Raw genomic sequence first — 21,170 nt, forward strand, 5'->3', positions numbered from 1 at the left:
TGCAACAAACTAGTATATTTATCAAACTAAAATACTGAACCAATTTGTCTGTGTGATCTTGTGTAACAAATGTACTTTTGGGCATTCAAATTTCATAAAACATGCAACAGTCACAAGAAATTACTCTCAACTGCCTTTTTGAAAAATACAATAGTCCATAGGTAACTCATTGATTATAATCAATCTTTGTAATAGATTATCAGATAGCACTTAATCCTAATCAACTATGTAATAGTTTATTACATTGCGACTGTGGGAGTTTTATGCTCTCAATATCAGTCCCAACCATGAATAGAGGGTTGCGTCAGGTTGGCAGCTGGTGTCAAACTTATGTTATAACTTCCATCATGAATTCGAAGAATATGATGATGTTCACAGATCACGTCTTTCTATTTAATGTGTAAAGATCCCAAAATTATTTATGGTATTCATATCTGTAGACACCCCACCCAAGATGAGATAAACTACTTCGTATGACTTGGGTCGGACTTCGAAATAGACACTTGGTTGACTCAAGAGGACACTTAAAACTCTAATCCAGTCAGCCGCGGCGCCCTCTCATAACCTCCAAAATCAAGCCAAGCCTAATGGAAAATAAAAGATAATGGTGTCAGCAGGAATCATATTCTTGTCGGCCACCATCCAACAATCAGAGCTTGACACGTGGAACCTTAGGTTGTTGTGTAGCAAATGCACCTTGAAAGGAGAGCTTTGTACATCAGTGAGAATTTGATTCCCACCGGCACCCAAAGTCAAGCACACTGAGCACACAACAGCCGAGGGAGGCCTTGGGATTCGAGATAGGCCACGTAGGTAGCAGGAGAGAATCAGATTCCCGCCAACTTTCCATATATAAGCGGGTCATGCCCAAGAGAGAGAGAGAGAGAGAGGCAAAGGCAAAGAGAAGCCTAGAGACAGAAATAAGCCAAAAAGAGAGAAGAGAGGAAAAAATGAAGGAAAAGAAAAGAAGGAGAGGAAGTAGCTATTTAAATCGAATTATTTTCGTTCCTATCATTTATCACTTGGCATAATTCACCAAACATCATGTGCACACAAACCTCAATAAAATGGACTTGCATAATATAAAAATTGTTATTTACTTGAGGTTGCTGAGGCATTGTTGTTAAATATTTTCTGAGTAATGTAGTTTTTGCTGCATGTTTTCTCATAAATTGGATGCCTTCATCATTCTTAGGTGGCAAATCTCATTTTCTTTTATAGACCCCTAATGTCAACCGTTTTCAATTCTTCCTAAAGTTTTTGGGTGTATATGCTTTGTACATCAATTTGACCATGTTTCTAATAAATTTGAACCCAAGGTTATAGTTATAAAGTGTCTTTTTTTTATATCCTCTTACACTCAGAGGAGTTACAAGTGTTAAAATCCAATCACTCATAAGACAATATGTATCAACTAATGTCACCTTTTTTTCTTTTTTTTTTTCTAATTACTCCATATTTTTTTGAGGGAAAAAGATCATTGGAACTTGATGGTTCCATCACTCTTCCGATGGTGCACGACTTCATCCATAAAGCAAGTTCCTGCGCAACACTCAAATCCACAACTGATGCGGGTCTCCTCCAAATGTTCCAAGAGAGGTGATCAAGTGCACCAACGTGTCCTTTATCAATCCTATCACCCCATCTAAAGATCTTCTGGAGTTTTCACCAGTATTGTCTAGTGAAGATTATCTGTCCATTGCTCTCCATAAGGGTATATGCTCTCGTACCCAACATCTTATCTCTCATATTGTTTCCTTTGATGGCTTATCTCATTCTTTTCGATAGTTTGCTTTGTCTTTGGCCTCTGTGTTTGTTCCTCACTCATTCTAGGAGGCTCTTAATAGTGATAGGTGGAAGCATGCTATCGAAGAAGAGATGATTGCACTTAATTAAAATCAAACTTGGACTTTAGCTAAACGACCCATAGGAAAACGTGTGGTAGAGCGTAGATGGGTATATACCGTCAAGTACAATCCAAATGGCTTGATAGAGCATTAAAAGGCTCAACTAGTTGCGAAGGGATATACTCAAGACTCTATGGGTTGACTACTTTGAGATCTCACCTGTGGCCAAGATTCATTTTGTACATGTGGTGATCTCTATTGTTGTAAATTTAGAATAGCCGTCATATCAACTTGATGTGAAGAACACCTTTTTTTCATGGGGATCTGCATGAATAGGTGTATATGGAGCAACCGCCTGGCTTTGTTGCTCAGAGTCAGATAAGGTCTGTCATATAAAGAAATTACTCTATGAATTAAAACCTTCTCCACATGCTTGATTTGACAAATCCAGTAAGGTGGTGATGCAGGACAATTAACCACTTGCTCTAAAAGCTCGAACTGTTAGAGTATGGCGAATTGATCCCTTTATCTCATAGCCCATGCCCCACATCTCATGGGTTAGGACCTCGGCCGAACCCCCCTCGTAGACCCCAAATCACATGGGTCACCCACCCCGAGTGTGTCCCTTCATCCCACGGGCTACCCCACTCGAGCCCGGTGTAAAATGCGCATTAATCACCCTCGATAAGGAGTCTCGAACACGAGACCTCCCCTGTGGGTCCCGAATCACATGGGTCACCCACCTCGAGTGTGTCCCCGCATCCCACGGGCTACCCCACTCTAGCCCGGCGTGAAAATGCCCCTGCATTAATTACTCTCGGTGAGGAGTCTCGAGCATGAGACCTCCCGCTTTGATACCAATTTGATGCAGGACAATTAACCACTTGCTTTAAAAGCTCGAACTGTTAGAGTATGACGAATTAATCCCTTTATCTCATAGCCCAGCCCACACGTCTCATGAGTTAGGACCTCGGGCGAACCCCCCTCGTGGGCCCTTAATCACATGGGCTGCCCACCCCGAGTGTGTCCCCGCATTCCACGGGTTATCCCACTCGAGCCCGGTGTGAAATGCGCATTAATCACCCCCGGTGAGGAGTCTCGAACACGAGACCTCCCCCGTGGGCCCCAAATCACATGGGTCACCCACCCCGAGTGTGTCCCCGCATCCCACGGGCTACCCCACTCGAGCCCGGTGTGAAAATGCTCCTGCATTAGGTGGTGCTTCGGTTTGGGATGAAACGTAGTTAGGCAAATCACTCAGTTTTTGTTCAACATAGCAAGATTGATACTATCATGTTGCTTGTATATGTGGATGATATCATTGTTATTGGCAGTGTTCGAAATATCGGTATCGCGTTACATATCACACCCTTGGGATATGGATACATATCAGTTATCGCATGAGATATATCGGTTGTATCGTGTAATGTATCATTGTTGTTGGAAACATGGGGAAACATTGGGAAATTGGTTGAATTTTTCAATGAAACTTCAGTGATTGGTAAAAAAATACATCAATACACACTTATAAATTAAAACATTACAAAAAACAAGTGCACATAATAAGTTTTCTTTGTATGGGGTCCTAATTTATGCGGTGTCTAACTGAATTGATGCAAGTATATTCAAAGTCTATTCATATAATTTATAAATGTAAGAAGACATGTAAAATACAAGCAATACATTCAAAAGCAAAGAATCACTAGATCAGATTATATAGATGTTTGATTTTATGTTAGGACACAAAAATTGCAACCAATTTGCAAGAAATTGGAAAAAAAAAAAAAATCAATTTTCCACAACTTAGCCTATCTCCTCCAAATCTCAAAATCGAAACTCCCAATCCATGATTTTCCATGCAAAACATGAAACATCATGGATTTGTAATAATTTGACACTAACTTAACATGATTTACAGAAGAATAAAAAAAGGATCGAAAACCGAAAATGCTCACCAGATTGAACGTGTGGGATATATCCCACTACTTGTGCGTTTTGTATTGCATAGGTGAGATACAATATATATCATAGGATATATCGGTATTGTCGATACTTAAAACACTGGTTATTGGAAGTGATAGTACAAGTATTTCTAAGTTAAAGAAGTTCTTGCAGCAACACTTCTACACAAATGATTTAAGTTGCCTTCAATACTTTCTAGGTATTGAGGTAGCAAGGTCAAATGCGAGAATTAACTTGTCGTAGTAGAAGTATGTAATGAATTTATTAGAAGAGATAGTCTGTTGGGGGCTAAACCAATTGGAACTCCCATGGATACTAATTAAAAGTTGAATATAAGTGGAGGGGAACTATTTGATGATCCAGGGAAATAGCATTGGCTAGTTAGCAAATTGATCTATTTGACGATTACACGACCAGGCATCACTTATCCAGTCATTTATGTAGGCTCCATGTATGTCTCATATGGAGGCCATGCTTTGCATACCTAGATACTTAAAGAGAGCTCCTGGTCATGAAATTCTCGACAAGAAAAATTGGCATCTTAGAGTAAAAAGATTTTCTGATGCAGACTAGGCTGGCTCTCATTCTAATAGGTGGTCTACCATAGGTTGTTGTACGTTTATAAAGGGAAATCTGATTACATGGAAAAGCAAGAAGCAATGTGTTGTCACTCAGTCAAGTGTAAAAGCAGAGTATAGGGCTAGGCCCATGTAACATGGAAACTTATGTGGTTAAAGGGTACATGGTGGATATTCCTATGAGATTGCATTGTGATAATCAAGCAGCATCTCACATCGCCAACAAGCCAGTTTGTTACAAAAGAACCAAGCACATTGAAGTTGACTGTCACTTTATTAGGGAAAAGGTTGTTAACAAGGAAATATGCATGTCGTTTGTTAGGTCCCAAGATCAAGTAGCAAACATGTTCACGAAGGCTTTAAGTTGGACTCATCTGGATAAATTCTTTGTCAAGTTGGGCATTCTTTTATATATATGTCCCAGCTTGAGGGGGGAGTGTTGATGCATTATAACCACACATGTAAGACACCCTGGCCACACGTGCGGTCTACCAATCACTCATGTGGTTCACAAATAGATTTGGTTTTATGTTGAGCTTGGTCATATATTAGGGTTAAAGTCTTTAGGCACATGTCATTGTTTTATGTTATCTTTAAGCAAGGGGATATAATTGTAACTTCTATATGATTAGTGATTGATTTCACTCCTAGCTGCACTGATGCTCATAATATCTTGGATTCTTCTCTGGGCTTTAATGGGGACATCATGCACACGCCCCCTCTACGCACATATTCGAGGAGGAGGCGGGCCCCACTTTCGATTTGTATCGACGACGACGTCTTTGGAGGGCCTCATAATTAGGGGGCTGCGTTATGGACATTGGAGTGGAGCCGATCATCACATAGATTCTATCATCAGATCTCATGATCGTGGCCCACTACTTCAATGATTTAAGGTTTTGAGTTTTTTCTATTTTTGTTATTAGAAACATCATCATGAACGGCTTTGATTGCTTAGGTTAGTTATTTTATTTACTTTAGCTTTGGTATTAAAGCACGCACATGGCGTAAGGGTAATTTTGTCTTTTGGGGGTTTAAGGTTTTCTTATAAATAAAGCAATCCTATGTAGGTATTCTCAATGATAGTTTATGAATAAAAATTCCTGCGTTTCTCTCTCTCTCTCTCTCTCTCTCTCTCTCTCTCTCTCTCTCTCTCTGGGTTGAAGAATCGAATTGGGTGCGAAGCCCTCCCTTCCTCGAAAGGCTAACCGAGGTGCGAAGCCACATTCGCTCTAAATCATCTCCATCTTCTCACGCACCACATCCATCACCCTCTACACCCCTTGCACCTTCAGATTCACCCATTCTCGCATCCAAGTTTTCTCCTACAGCAGTGCACAAATAGATTTTCAGATTCTGGCCCATCTGAGAGGCTGAAACTTCGGCGGAGCACTACGCACAAACCTTACGTCGGATCATCATGAAATTTGGTATGGAAGCAGCCCACCCCTGGCCGATCCCAGCCTAGGAAGCGGTTTTCGACTTTGTGGGTCCCACACACGTGCGGGCAACCTGTCACGCACGTGCGTCCAGGCCCTACGGCTGTCCAACGTGCGCAGACCATCCCAAGTTTCCTTTTCTCCTTAATTTCCTTCCTTTTTGCCTAAACAAACCTCCTAACCCAAATCCCTAACCCTAAAGAGTCCCAAATCTCAATTATTCCTAATTTTCATACCCTAGATTTTCTTCCAAATTGAAACTTAGTGAATCTCTTGAGTTGGGAACAATCCTTTGCAAGAATGGATAATTCTTACACTCCTTTAGGCTTGTTTGGCTTATAATTTTATTAGATCCAGCCCTAAAGTTGTGTAGGCTTGGACCCCCATAGATTCCTCTTTCTGAATGTTTGATAGTATGTAGAATGTGGAATTTTGTGACAGTTTAATATTGGTATAATCACAAGCCTGATCTCTTGCACTCCATATTTAATTTCATATCCTGCATCAAATTTGGTATCAGAGCCCAAGGTTGTCATAGGGGAATACAATGCATGATTAGGGGTTAGTTCATTTTTTTTATACACCACACCCATTCATTTAGGGCTGTTTAGAGGTCCATAATTCATGATATAGGCTGCTGAAATTTCTGTTATCAGAAAGTTAGCAATTCACATTGCTGAATTTTCTGTTATCCATTTATTTTGACAACCATATTGCTGGATTTTTGTAGAGTTGCGTAATTTCGTTCATATAGCATCCTATAGGTTCATCTAATGTCATTAGAGTGCATATAGTGGAGTCTAGGCGCATATAGTTGCATCTTAGGACCCCTTAAGTTGTGTAGTGCATGCCCACACGTACTGGACGCAGCTTTGGTCCGCACCCCATCATGAATACCAAGCAACTTACCGAGTCTCTCAAGAGAATAACCCAAAAGTTGACCCCATGGATGCAAGCATCAAAGCATCTTCGCAACAGGTTAATGATCGTTTGGACCAATTAGATGCACACGTCCATCAAGTTGAAACCTCCACCCGAGCAAACACTACCATTGGTGAAGATACCCAATCTCAGGCAAGTGGTTAGGAGGATAGACAAGGAAATGGTCGTGGACGCGCACCCGTGCATCCACCCCGCGAGGGGCATCGTGATCATTATGACCCAGATGCACAACTCCTCAAGGGAGTTAGGGTAGAGGCCCCTACGTTTAATGGCCACTTGGACCCTAAAGCTTTTTTAGATTGGTTGGCAGATATGGACCACTATTTTGAGTGGTACGACATGTCGGATGCTTGCCGAGTCCGATGTACTAAGATGAAGCTTGTAGGCCAAGCAAAGAGGTTTTGGACTAGCGTGGAACGAAAGAAAGAAAGGTTGAAGGAACTCCCAATAGTCCATTGGGAAGAAATGAAAGAAATTCTAAAAGAGAAGTACCTCCCTTTCTCTTATCACTTGAAGCTAGTTGAAGATTGGCAATCTCTTCAACAGGGTTCCATGAGTGTGGCTGAATACATTGAGAAGTTCGAAGAGTACTTGACCTGGTATGAGGTTGAAGAGGATCCCGTACTCACTCTTGCTCGATTTAAGACGGGCCTCCATTCTGACATTAGGAGAGAGTTGCTCGCCAAAGACATAGATACTCTTAAACCAAGGTATCCCAAATCAGTTATGTAACAGTAACGGCGGTTACCGTTACACGATACGGGGCTGAAACGGAGAGGTGCAGAAAACGAAACTGAAATGGCCGTTACAAGGTATAACGCCCGTTACGAGCCCGTAATAGTTGTTATAGGCAGTAACTCTAAAAGAAAAAAAGAAAAAAAAAAAAAAAAAAGTAACCTTATTCTCGCTTCCTCTTCTTCTTCTTCTTCTTCTTCTTCTCCGAGACGCTGCTGCAACTCATCGTGGCGCTGCTACAACTCCTCCTGCTTCTTCTTCTTCTTCTTCTTTCCCCTCTGGTGCAACTCCCTCTCCACCCTCTCTTTTTCCCTCTCATTTTCCCCTTCTCTCTCTTTTTCCCTTTCTTTCCCTCTCATTTAAAAAAAAAAATCCCTCTCATTTCTCTCTCCCTCTCTCGCAGTCTCGAAAAAAATGAATGGGGGGCGTGGCTGTAAAACAACCACGCACCTTATTTTATCTGGTAGTCTGTGCGCATGCCGCTTAGTGCACTTGCACTATTTTAGTGCATGCGGCCCACCTTGATTTATGTGTTGTATTATATATCCATGCCACCCATTAGTTTTTCCTGATCATTTCAAGGCATTGTCCCTAAAAGGAAGCAGATCCAAATCTCAAGTGGACCGCACAGTAGAATTGAATGTCCACCGTGCACTTACATTGTTTTTGTGCATGTGGCCCACCTTGATTTATGTGTTATATTATATATCCATGCCACCCATCAGTTTTTCTTGATCATTTCAATGCATGGTCCCTAAAATGAAGCAGATCCGGATCTCAAGTGAACCGCACAGTAGGATTGAATGCCCATTGTTAAAAACTTATTATGGCCCCCTGTAATGTTTATTTACCATTGAAACTGTTGATAAGGTTGCATGGACCTGGATCAAGGAAAACACAAGTTACAACTTAAAAAATAATATTAACAAATAATAATAATAATAATAATAATATAAGTTTTAATTGTGGGAATTCAATCCCTATTGTGTGATCCACCAAAGATTTGGATTTGCCTCATTTTTTGGACCATGCCCTAAAATGAGTTGGCAAAAAGGATGGACAGCATGGATATACAACAAATGCATCAAGGTGGGTCCTATGTTCAGGGCATCATTCACTAGTGGTCCACCTAAGATTTAAATCTACCTGATTTTTTGGATCATGCTTTAAAATGAGTTGGAAAAATACATTGACGGCACGAATATACAAATACATCAAGGTGGACCCCAATTTCAAGGCCTCACCCACTAGTGGTCCACCTTAGATCGGGATCTACCTCATTTTTGGACCATGCCTTAAAGTGATTTGATAAAACAGATGGATGTCATTGATATACAATACATACATCATGTTGGGCCCTATGTACATGGCCATAAAAATTGTCCATGAGGCATACATTAACTCAAAATTAATAAATTAAATTATAGCACTATTGTTGCCAAGTCACAATTCCAAAATTAAATTGTTTAAATGATTTTCACCGTTAATTTGCAAACACCTGTTTTTTTGAAATATGATCATTTGATATTTTTCATTCTTCATTGTTCAATAAATATCCACCAATCCATTAGTGAGATAAGTGCCAATAGATTGCATGAATTTAACGTTGATTTGGGGTATCGAATGGTCCACTAAATCAGCTCTAAATTGACAGCATTATTTACTTGAATATAATTTCAAATTTTTTCTTAAGATTTATTGTAAAGAATTATATTAATTTGTTAGATATATGAATTACATAATTGGACATAAAAGTCCCTAGATTGTATGTTGAAATAAAACGTACACAAGTCACAAGATATGTAATATACCAATACCTACAAATATGAGATATTTTAGTATTAGATTCATTCTAATTAATTTATATTGATATTATAGTTAGATAATTAAATATAAAAGATCTATAGCCAATACTAGGTTGTCAAGTTCATAAATTCATCAGGTAGACCGATACAACTTCTCACCAAAGAGTGGACCGTTACAACACCATAAACATGTTCCAAATTATAAATGAATGCATATTTGGAATATTCCGGATTTAATCCATATTTTTTCAGAATTTTCTGGCAAAAAAATTTAAAAAAATTGCACCGTTATGGGACCCATATCGGCCGTTATGCCCCTGTATCGGCCGATACGGGCCATATTCGTATCGGTAACGGTGGGCACCATTACGCCCATCGATACCAATACTGATACCGAACACCTTGTCTTAAACAGATGTATCAAGTAGTGTTGGAGGTCGAGCAATACCTCAAGGCATCTGTGAGAAGGCGGTTTGAGTCCCATGATTCTGGCATTAAAGCCAACCCTTCTGGGGTTAAGCTTAGCACTGGATATCAATACAAGCCTTCTAGAAGTTCTCAGTCTAGGCCCAATGATAATAAGGGTAAAGGAGTTGTTGGGTCTAGCTCGCGTAGAGGCGATGCAACTAGGTGTTTTAAATGTCAGGGGTTTGGTCACTTTACCCACCAGTGTGGCACGAAAAAGGGCACCAAGGTATTCCTTATTGATGGGCAAGTAGAAGTAGTGCCCCCAGAAAGTGACGATGAGGAGGAAGATACGAGCCAGCAGAGATCCCTAGTAATGAGGAAGAGGGAGCGCAAGAGACTGCGACACTTGCAGTTGTTCATTGCGCCTTTGCACAAGCAAAGAATACCGACGATTGGCACCACAACATGATCTTCTATACCTACACAAAATGTGGTGATAAGAGTTGCAAGATGATCGTGGATAGTGGTAGTTGTGCCAATGTGGCATCAACTGTCACTATGAGCCATTTGGGCTTGAAGCTTGAAGCCCATCCTCAACCCTATAGAGTGTCTTGGGTTGATGAGACTTCCATTCCAGTCTCGCACCGTTGTCTTGTTCCTATTCAGTTTGGATCATACAAAGACACTCTGATGTGATGTTGTTCTCATGAATGTTGGCCACATCATTTTGGATAGGCCCTGGCTCTATGACAAGGATGTCACCATATTTGGTAGTTCGAATGTGTGTACATTCTGGTTTGAGGGCAAGAAAGTCAAGCTAAATCCTCTCTCAACCAAGAACACAACTGGAAAGGAGTCCACCGCAAAGAGTGGTGCGAGCGGCTCAAACGAAGTGAAGGAATCGAAGTCCAAGTCTAAGCCTCTCCATATTCTAAATGTCAAAGACTTTGAGCGAGAGAATAAGTCGGATTCGATGGTGTACGCCCTTGTGGCAAGAGAGTGCACCAGATACTAGTGTAGAGTTACCCACTGAAGCCATACCGGTAGTGGATGAGTTTCGTGATATCATTCCTGATGATCTACCGGATGAGCTTCCCCCTATTAAGGATATCCAGCACGCCATTGATTTAGTCCCTGGGGCGACTCTACCAAACCTCCCTCATTATAGAATGAACCCAAAGGAGCATGCAGAGTTTAAGAGGCAAATTGATGAGCTCCTAAAAAAAGGTTTCATTCGAGAGAGCATGAGTCCGTGTGCCGTGCCCGCCCTTCTTACACCTAAGAAGGATGGCACATGGAGGATGTGTTGATAGTAGGGTCATAAACAAAATCACAATCAAGTATTGGTTTCCCATACCGCGTCTTAATGACATGTTGGATATGATGGCCAACGCTACTATATTCTCGAAAATTGACCTCAATAGTGGTTACCACCAAATCCGTATACGCCCTGGCGACGAGTGGAAGACGGCCTTCAAGACGAAGAATGGACTATGCGAGTGGCTAGTCATGCCTTTTGGGTTGACTAATGCCCCGAGTACCTTCATGCGTGTGATGACCCAAGTGTCGAAGCCCTTTATGGGGAAGTTCTTGGTCGTCTACTTTGATGATATCCTGATTTATAGCATGACCAAGGAACAAAGGATCCTTAGAACCGAAAAATTATACACCAACTTAAAGAAGTGTGTGTTTATGTCTAGCAGTGTTATCTTCTTAAGTTTTGTTGTGTCAGCTGAGGGTGTGTTGGCGGATCCCGAGAAAGTCAAGGCCAGTATCAATTTGGCCTGAACCCCGCAATATTCACGAGGTGCGCAGCTTTCACGACTTGGCCACCTTTTATAAGCGATTCATTCGAGGCTTCAGTTCCATTATGGCTCCCATCATGGATTACATAAAAAAAAAAAGGAGAGTTTCAATGAACGAAGGCAGCCTTGAAGGCCTTCAATGAGATAAAAGCTAAGATGATCGAGGCTCCAGTCACGCGACTTCCGGATTTTTCGAAAGTTTTTGAGGTCGCATGCAACATGTCAGGAGTTGGTATAGGAGGAGTACTTAGTCAAGAAGGGCACCCTGTCGCCTTTTTCAGTGAGAAACTAAATGAGGCGAAGCAAAAATACTCCACCTATGACAAAGAATTCTATGCGGTAGTGTAGTTGTTGCGCCATTGGCATCATTATCTATTGCCGTAAAAAATCGTTTTATTCTCATATCACGAGGCCTTGAGATATCTGAACTCTCAGAAGAAATTAAACCCTAGGCACGCCAAGTGGGTCCAGTTCATTCAAGACTAGATTACACTTTTGTGCTTAAGCACAAGGCCGGTATAGAGAATAAGCCTGCAGACGCGTTGAGTCGTCGAGTCGCGTTACTCAATTCCACGAGTGTCGAAGTCACGGGGCTCGAGCGTATCAAAGAGGATTATTCTGAGTGCCCAGATTTTGAAGTTGTGTACGCATCGTTGTTAAAGAGTCTGTCAAGAGCTAGCAGTGAGTATTTGATATTGGATGGATATTTGTCTAAGAATGACCGTTTGGGCATACCTCGCACCTCCCTTTGCGATTTTCTTATCTGGGAGTTACATTCAGGAGGAGTCGCAGGTTATTTTGGTCGAGACAAGACCATTACCCTAGTGGAGGATAGATTCTATTGGCCAAGCCTTAAGCGAGACATGATCAAAATTATAGGGCAGTGTCGTACTTGTCAACTAGCAAAGCAAAAAAAGCAGAATACAGGGCTATACATATCTTTGCCAATTCCATTCGCCCCTTGGCAGGACATCAGTATGGACTTCGTGCTTGGGCTCCCCATGACCATTCGAAAACACGATTCTATATTTGTTGTCGTGGACCATTTTTCTAAAATGACCCCCCACTTTATCCCTTGTTTGAAGACTTTTGACGCATCGCATGTCGCCAAATTGTTCTTCAGTGAGGTTGTCAAACTTCATGGGTTACCCAAAACCATAGTGTCTACCCGTGATGTGTGATTCATGAGTTATTTTTGAAAGACACTATGGCATATGATGAGTACTAGGCTCTAATTTTCTTCTCCCTACCACCCTCAGACTGATGGTCGAACTGAGGTGGTCAGTAGGAGTCTGAGAAATTTGCTCAGGTGTTTAGTGGGGGAGCACACCAGGACATGGGACACTGCACTACCTATCGTCGAGTTTACATTTAATAGTTCTATCAATATATCCACAGGTTTGAGTCCTTTTGAAGTCGTTACTGGTTATAAACCTAGAAAGCCTATTGATCTTGTCCCATAGGCCATCAGAGTCTGCAGAGTCCTTTACACATCATATTCATTCATTGCATCAAGAAATCAGGCGAAAGATCAATACTAGGAATGAACAATACAAATTTTCTGCAGACCAAAATAAACGATTCAAGGAATTCAATGTAGGGGACTCTGTAATGATCTGCATCAGGCTAGAGCGGTATCCTTAGGGAGCCGTTCAGAAATTACACGCGCGTAGCGTTGAACCATTCAAAATTATAAAACGAAACGATCCCAATGCTTATGTGGTAGATCTTCCACCTTCCATCGGAATTAGTTCCACATTCAATGTGAAGGATCTAGTTGTATTTTAGGGGACCACTGATACATTGTCCAGCTTTTCACCTAACCACCCCGATTCCCCAGACCTTTCCCTTGACCCATGGCACCTTCCCGACCCATCTTCCCAACCCCTACCTCTTACACCTACCCTACCCACATCCAGAGAGGAGATAAAGGATATTCTAGACCATCGGATAGTATTGACGTTAAACAGCGGTTTTTAAAAGTTCATTGTCAAGTGGAAGTCACGCCCAACTTCAGACAGTACGTGGCTCACTGAGAAGGAGCTTCGGAGACAATCCAGACATCTTGGAGCTGTTCAAGAGCTTTGTTTCACCAGTGACGAAACCTTTGCAGTCGGGGAGAGTTGATGGGGACATCATGCAGACACCCCCTCTACGCACGTATTCGAGGAGGTGGGCCCTACTTTCGATTTGGATCGACGACGACATCTTTGGAGGGCCTCATAATTAGGGGGTTGCGTTATAGAGCATTGAAGTGGACTCAATCATTACATAGATTCTACCATCAGATCTCATGATCATGGCCCACTACTTTAGATGATCTGGGATTTTGAGTTTTGACTATTTTTGTTATTAGAAACATCTTGAACGGCTTTGATTGCTTAGGTTAGTTATTTTATTTGCATTATCTTTGGTATTAATGCACGCACATGGCGTTAAGGGTAATTTTGTCTTTTAGGGTTTAAGGTTTTCTTATAAATAAAGCAGTCTCATGTAGGCATTCTCAATGATAGTTTATGAACAAAAATTGCGGCGTTTCTCTCTCGCGTTTCTCTCTCTCTCTCTCTCTCTCTCTCTCTCTCTCTCTCTCTCTCTCTCTCTCTTTGGTTTGAAGAATCAAATTGGGTGCGAAGCCCTCCCTTCCTCGAAGGGCTAACTACCGTGGTGCGAAGCCACATCCGCTCCAAATCATCTCCATCTTCTCAAGCACCACATCCATCACACTCTACACCCCTTCCACCTTCAGATTCACCCATTCTAGCATCCAAGTTTTCTCCTACAGCAGTGCACAAACAGATTTTCAGATTTTGGCCCATCTGAGGGGCTAAAACTTCGGCGGACCACTACGCACAAACCTTGCGTCGGATCGTCATGAAATTTGGTGTGGAAGCAGCCTATCCTTGGCCGATCCGAGCCTAAAAGGCGATTTTCGACTTTGTGGGTGCCACACACATGCGGATGACCTGTCGCGGACGTGTCCAGGCCCTGCGGCTGTTCAACGTGCACAAACCATCCCAGGTTTCCTTTTCTCCTTTATTTCCTTCCTTTTTGCCTAAACAAACCTCCTAACCCAAATCCCTAACCCTAAAGAGTCCCAAATCTCAATTATTCCCAAGTTTCAAACCCTAGATTTTCCCCCAAATTGAAACTTAGTGAATCTCTTGAGTTGGGAACAATCCTTTGCAAGAATGGATGATTCTTACACTCCTTTGGGCTTGTTTGGCTTATAATTTCATTAGATCCAACCCTAAAGTTGTGTAGGCTTGGACCCCCATAGATTCCCCTTTTTTAATGTTTGATAGTATTTAGGATGTGGAATTTGTGACGTTTTAATATTGGTATAATCACAAGCTTGATCTCTTACACTCCATATTTAATTTCATATCCTACATCAAGCTCTCTTCTCTTAGAGGAGCTTTTCCTTGAGTGAATTGTTGCTCAAGAGGCTCTGCAGAACTGCTTTAGAATTTATCGGAGACCCGTCAGCTTCCTTAGATGATAATTCCCCTACATCTTTCTTGTCATCAACGAAAAGCCAATGATTCATTGCTCTTGTAGTCGGGGCTAAAAGCATACCTTTAATCCCCCCTTCTGTTGAGTGATCATCTACCCAGGATTTCAGCAATCATTATGTATAGGTAGGGGGATTCCTCTGCGACTTTTGAAAGAGAAGTGGGAGCGTGTGGAGTGGTTGAAGCACTCTCTCCTCCTTTTTCTTGTTTCCTCTCGTCTTTCTTCTTCTCTTCGTCTCTTTTCTTCATGATTAACTATAATCTCAATGAATTTATGACATCAAATCCTTCAAAATTCACCAAAATAATAATTAGATACGAACGACTATGTAAAACTTCAATAAACCATACCAACGTCATTATGAAACTAAAACGTCACCAACCCACCCCAACCAAAATAATCAGTCATTTTACAAATCAATATTCAATACAACCCAATATAATCAATAAAAATGGCATCGTCATCATCATCTAAGCCTTATCCCCCAATTCATTGGGGTCAGCTACATGAATCATGTTCCACTATTTCAAGCTATCGAGGACCATTTCCTCAGAAAAACTAGAGGTTATCACGTCTTTTCTTACTACCTCTACCCACGTCCTTTTGGGGTTATTCTTGGTCTACGTTACACGCGGCCAAGCCACCAAGTCTACTTTCCCTCGTCTTATTACCTGTAAGTATTACTCTAAGGTTCTGTTGAATGCATTCATTTCTATTTCTATCCTTCCTCGTCTTGCCACTCATCCATCTCAATATCCTCATTTCAACTACACAACCTATGAACATATTGTTCCTTAATTGCCCAACATTTGTCCCATAAAGCATGGTTGGTCTTATAGCTTTCTTATAAAATTTCCTCTTCAATTTGATCGGTAAGCAGAGATTACATAAAGCTCCAATGGCACATCTCTCCTTCATCCATCACACTCTAATTCTATGAGCAACATCCTTCTCAATCTCTCGGTTCTCATGAATTATCGACCCAAGATATCAAAATGGTCATTTTTTGGTACTTCTTGGTTAACAAATCTTAACTAATTCCTTGCTTCCACACCTATTATTACTAAAATTGTGTTCCATATACTCTGTTTGTTCAACTAATTCAAAAACCTTTATATTTCAAAGAACCCCTAAATAGTTCTAGCTTTTTGCTTACCCCCTCCCTCATCTCATCAATCACAACAATGTCATCTACAAACAACATACAACATGGGACCTCTTCCTCTAAATGCCCCCACTAAGTTATCCATAAATAAAAAAATTAAAAAATTAAAAATAAGTAAATAAGATACAAGCCCAATGTCAGCCCCTAGTTAAAGCCTATAGTAATCAGAAACTTACTTGTCCATCCACTAGTGGTGCTCAGATTTGTAATAGCTCTGTCATGCATATCCCTCATCATGTCAATATATCCTCGTGAAACTCATTTATTTCCCAACGCCCACAAGATTAACTCTAGGGACCCCATTGTACGGTTTCTCTATAGTCAAGATTATGTGGAGATCCTTCCTCTTCCTATATTTCTCCATCAGCTATCAAGTGCCTGTTTGGTATTGCTTCTAGAAAGTGTAGAATGGATTCTCAAAAAGCAATTCTCTAAAATTGTCTATTGAAAATTTGCTAATGCAAAATTGGTACTCAGTAGGCATGTTTGGTAAACATAGTTTTAAAAAAAGGCCGATCCAATGATCACATGGCCACCCTGTGAATTTGGAGGTTTTTAGAGGGTTGTCCATTGTTTGCTTGCGTGGGGCCCACCATGTTGAGCATATGACATCCAACCTGTGCATTGCATCAACCCTGCATTGATGATGGGATGAACCAAAAAATCAGGTCTATACAATATTAGGTGGACCACACTATGTGAAAAATGGGCATCCATCTACAAGCCTCTGAATTCACAGTGTGGTCCACATGAGCTTTGGATAAAGTTGATTTTTGGAGTTTCCCATCATCCTAGTGAGTAGCACATGATGAATGAGTTGGATGGAATATACCTAGCATAGTGGGCCCACACAAAAACCTATAGTTGGCATCCCTTCCACATTGTTCCCTGTAGTGAGGCTAACCTAAACAGTGGAATGGGCTGATTTTTGGCCCCAAGGCCCGACATTAGCTGGTCCACATGATGGATGGGGTCGATGCATGCCACATAAAGTGCATGAGTATGAAGCATCATATGCTAGTCAGGTATCAAATACGGCCTTTTAGCCAATCAAATTGGAGGAGAAGGAATCTGCATGAGATGTTCTTGTATGCACATGTAGCATGTGTTAGAGATCCAGCGGACAACATATGCATCAAAGAATTGGGCCATTCATCAAGTAGGGCACACCTCAAACATGGCAAGGACCAAAAATAATGTCAGTTCAATTATCAAGTAGATCAAATTTGTATAAGAAAAAGGGGCCATTGAAAAATTTCCAGCAGCCAGATTTCCCATACATGTGTAGCAGTATACTGGCCTGAATTTTGATACATACCATGTTCAAAGTTCGCTCTACTTAATAAATGGGTCAAATCTCTAACACGTGTGCTATGGACATATACATCTAACACTTGTTCCAACGATCTCAAGTGGTGTCCGCCTGTTAGCACATTAGCGCTTTCAGAGAAACATTTCCTAACCCATTTTGGAAAAACACCTATATAAAAAACTCCGTTTCAGAAAATAGGGCCATTTTTGTAATCAATTCTTAAGAAGCATTAATTAGGCATGCTAACCAAACATATCTAGCCCACTAGAAACGATTTTGATATCAAAAATTCCCATAAGAACTTAAAATAACAATGCCAAACAAGCCCTAAGTAGGAAAATAGACTCAATGTTTAACCTTCCTAGCATAAATCCAAACTGATTTCCTGATACATTCATATCATGCCTTAATCTTCACTGATTCATTCTCTCCTAATCTTCACTGATTCATTCTCTCCTAGAGTTTCATGGCATGACTCAGAAGTTTAATACCAGGTTAGTGCAGCTCTATGCCTCCCTTATTCTTATAAATGCAAAGTATGAATTTCCTAAACTAACAAAAAGCATTAACAAGAAACCTCAATAAGCATGGCATGCATGATGCCTTCCAAAGTCCAAACCATGGGCTCCATTTTAGAACAGTGTAGAATCCACATGATCAAACCATCCTCACTATCCGATTTCACTAGTTGCATTTGGATTGTTCACATTTTCATTTCGCCGTCTATAGGAAACCACCATTTGGATGGTGAGGGTCATCCAATCAGCATGTTTTTATGATCTCCATCCACAATTGAGCTCATGATTTGGATGGTCTGGATTAACGAATAATCTATATGTACACAACATATACTATTTGAATGTGTTGCCCATGCTCCCTTACAAGGTTGTGGACTCACACAATATTCTAACGCATTAAAATCTACTGTCTCATCAATTTGCCAAAGAGTAACTTATATACTTCAGTAGAGTGCGATGCTTAATAGGCAGGCACAAAAAATTGTACAAGTTCAATACAAAAAACATAAATTAAACCATCTAAATTGTGATCCTCAAATTGGATGAATCAGAAATCAAAATCACATCCAATTGGTTATCTAACAAGCCAATTCCTGGACATTTAACAGAAGGTTGAAATGAAAATTGGCAAATTGCCCCTAATTCAGCAAACAAGTGTCCCTGAATTAGAGGTTAAAGATTGTTCAACCAATCTGATTTTGGGATTAAGACCCATCTTAAGTAGGTCCTGTAATTTGGACGGTTTAATTCATGGTATTCAAAAAAGGTTATGGTAATGGTGAGACAGTTATGCGATACAGGGCTGTACTGCCTGCTCTGGAAAATATGGCCTGTAACGGCCCATATCATCCTTCAAACAAAATTTACTGTTACAACTTAAAGGCTGTAATTGCCGTACGGCCAGTATCATAGCAGCTATAAAGTAGCCGTTATGAACACCAATATTACTGCTATTGAATACCGTGGTTTAATTTGAGTTAATGAATGGCATGAGTACTATTTATGAGTGGCTACATATCAACCACCACATTCACGGTTTTTCGACTCAGTAACTCGGATCAGCTCGTACTGTCTGAGTTTAGTTGACTCAAACGACTTGGGAGTCTATTCTGAATGCTGACTTGTGGTGCCCAACCACATCAGGCTCAACCAAGTTTGAGTCAACTCCAACAAGTCGCAACCGACTAGAACAAGTCGTCAATCATCAAACTCCCCTTGCCAAAAAAATTGGTAATTTCATGACAATTACTCGAGAAAAAGTTTGTGTACACATATCATGCACCCCTGAGGGTCAATGTACGCCAATCACCTACCATCCATGGACGGTAAGCAGGAACACCAACACAACAATTCCAAATTTTGAGATCCCATTTCGAAATGCGTGCTAAGATTCCCAATCACCATCCACAGGCGGTGAGAGAACAGCATAACCGTTCCATTCCATAACCTGAATTGGGATCGTTCGGCCAAAATCCTATGCTTAAGCAGAAAAAAATATAAAAATTAGGCATTTGAGAAGAGAGAAAAAGACAATTCAATTGCTTCGAGAAAAAGGGGAAACAAAAAGGAAGAGAGAAATATAGTAAAATGCAGCGAATTGCGGGAAGTAGAGATAAGAGGGGGAATAGAAAGAGGAAGAGAGGAGAAACCGGCAATCTTTGGATGATGGAAGAAGCGTTTCTGAATTGGGAGAGGAATCGAGATTGAAGTTCGTCCCATCGACTCATTTCTTCTCTAACTCTTCTGTACTTTTGCTGGTATTTCTTCACCAGCATTTCCATGCTCAAAGGGGAGAGAGAGAGAGAGAGAGAGTTAGTTGCAACGGCTTTTTGAAGGGGCTGTTGAGGACGCCTGATGAGTTGCAACGGCTTTTTGAAAGGGCTGTTGAGGACGCTTGAGGGGGTTTAGGGTTTTAAGTATACGAAGTCGTAGAGATATGAGCCCGATACAGTGAGAAAGGGTGAAGAAATTGGCTCGAATGCATCCGATCGTATCGCATGTCTGAATATAGGTAGTCTTCCAATAATCCAAACCGTTGATACGATTAGTGTCCCTATTATGGTTGATGGAAACCAAATAAAATCTCTCAATTTGGATTAACCGTTTGAAGTGTGGCTCTTTTGCTTTGAAAATGGACGGTCCATTCTGCATAACCGAGGACAAAAACATTCAATTGAGAGAGTTTTCGGGCATCCCATCAAGAGAATGCTTATCATATGAACTGTTTGTGTTGTTAAAAAGAATTCAATTGGAACGTAGACCTTACTTATTCGAACAAACATAAAAAGTCAGTGTGAGCCTTAAATTCATTGGCATGATCACAGCTGTAGATCATAATGACCATGTGGCCTGGTGGACAAAATGATTAACCCTTAAATTCATTGACATGATCTCAGCTGTAGATCATGACGACCACGTGGCTTGGTGGACAAAATGATGTGACTTAGCCAATGTATGGTATTACTTCAAACATATATGGATATATAGGTAAGGAGATGAATGATTTCTCAATTAGTTCCTGGAATAGGAGATTTAAACATAATTATCGATAACTTAGAAGAGGTGTGACCCATGGATCTCAGGACCCCAAGAAATACGTGTGTGAGAATCCTAGATTTCTCACAAACATCACCGTGGGCCCCACATAGGTTTCCAGTGCAGGAACTTCCTGCGAAAGGCTCTCCCAGTAAATCCGCGTCCGGATCTTGAGCTGATCGGGTTGAGCTCTGCAGGCCGGGCCCATTCGAAAAATTGATTTTGCTAGCCCGAGCCCGGCCCATTGACAGCCTTACACCTAGACATGAGCATGATTTTTTCGGATATCTAAGCGGGGCCAATCATAGGGTGGCCCATACGTGTAGAATCAAGTAGGTTGTTGGTGAGCCGTCCATTTTCATCTCAACAGCAAGCTGCCACCTGTTTCATCCTTTCTTTGTAAGAGCTGGTGGTCACCTACAGGCAATGTACCATAACTTGTCGTACGGTACCTTCTTTCCTCCCACATCCTTGTTTAAGACATCACTACCACGAAAATGACAGGCTTCGTTGTGAAAATCAGCTATGACAAAAATCAGGATAAGCCGCTCATCAAGTGGACCACACTGTTGGAAGAAATGGACAACCATCAGTCTACCTCCATAT

At 41.1% G+C, this 21,170-nt stretch overlaps 1 protein-coding gene across 5 annotated transcripts in view; it reads right to left on the bottom strand.

Moving 5' to 3' along the window:
• Nucleotides 1-19,862, bottom strand: part of LOC131243337 (uncharacterized protein At5g43822-like) — a 46,922-nt gene extending 27,060 nt beyond the window's left edge. For all 5 annotated transcript variants that reach the window (XM_058242631.1, XM_058242628.1, XM_058242630.1 and 2 more), the window contains exon 1: nucleotides 19,679-19,862. In XM_058242631.1, coding sequence (XP_058098614.1) covers nucleotides 19,679-19,810 — 132 coding nt within the window. In that variant the 5' untranslated portion in view covers nucleotides 19,811-19,862. The remainder of the gene's footprint in view (nucleotides 1-19,678) is intronic.
• Between the last annotated feature and the right edge of the window lie 1,308 nt (nucleotides 19,863-21,170).

This window comes from Magnolia sinica, chromosome 4, assembly GCF_029962835.1.
Source record: "Magnolia sinica isolate HGM2019 chromosome 4, MsV1, whole genome shotgun sequence".
Taxonomy (NCBI): Eukaryota; Viridiplantae; Streptophyta; class Magnoliopsida; order Magnoliales; family Magnoliaceae; genus Magnolia; species Magnolia sinica.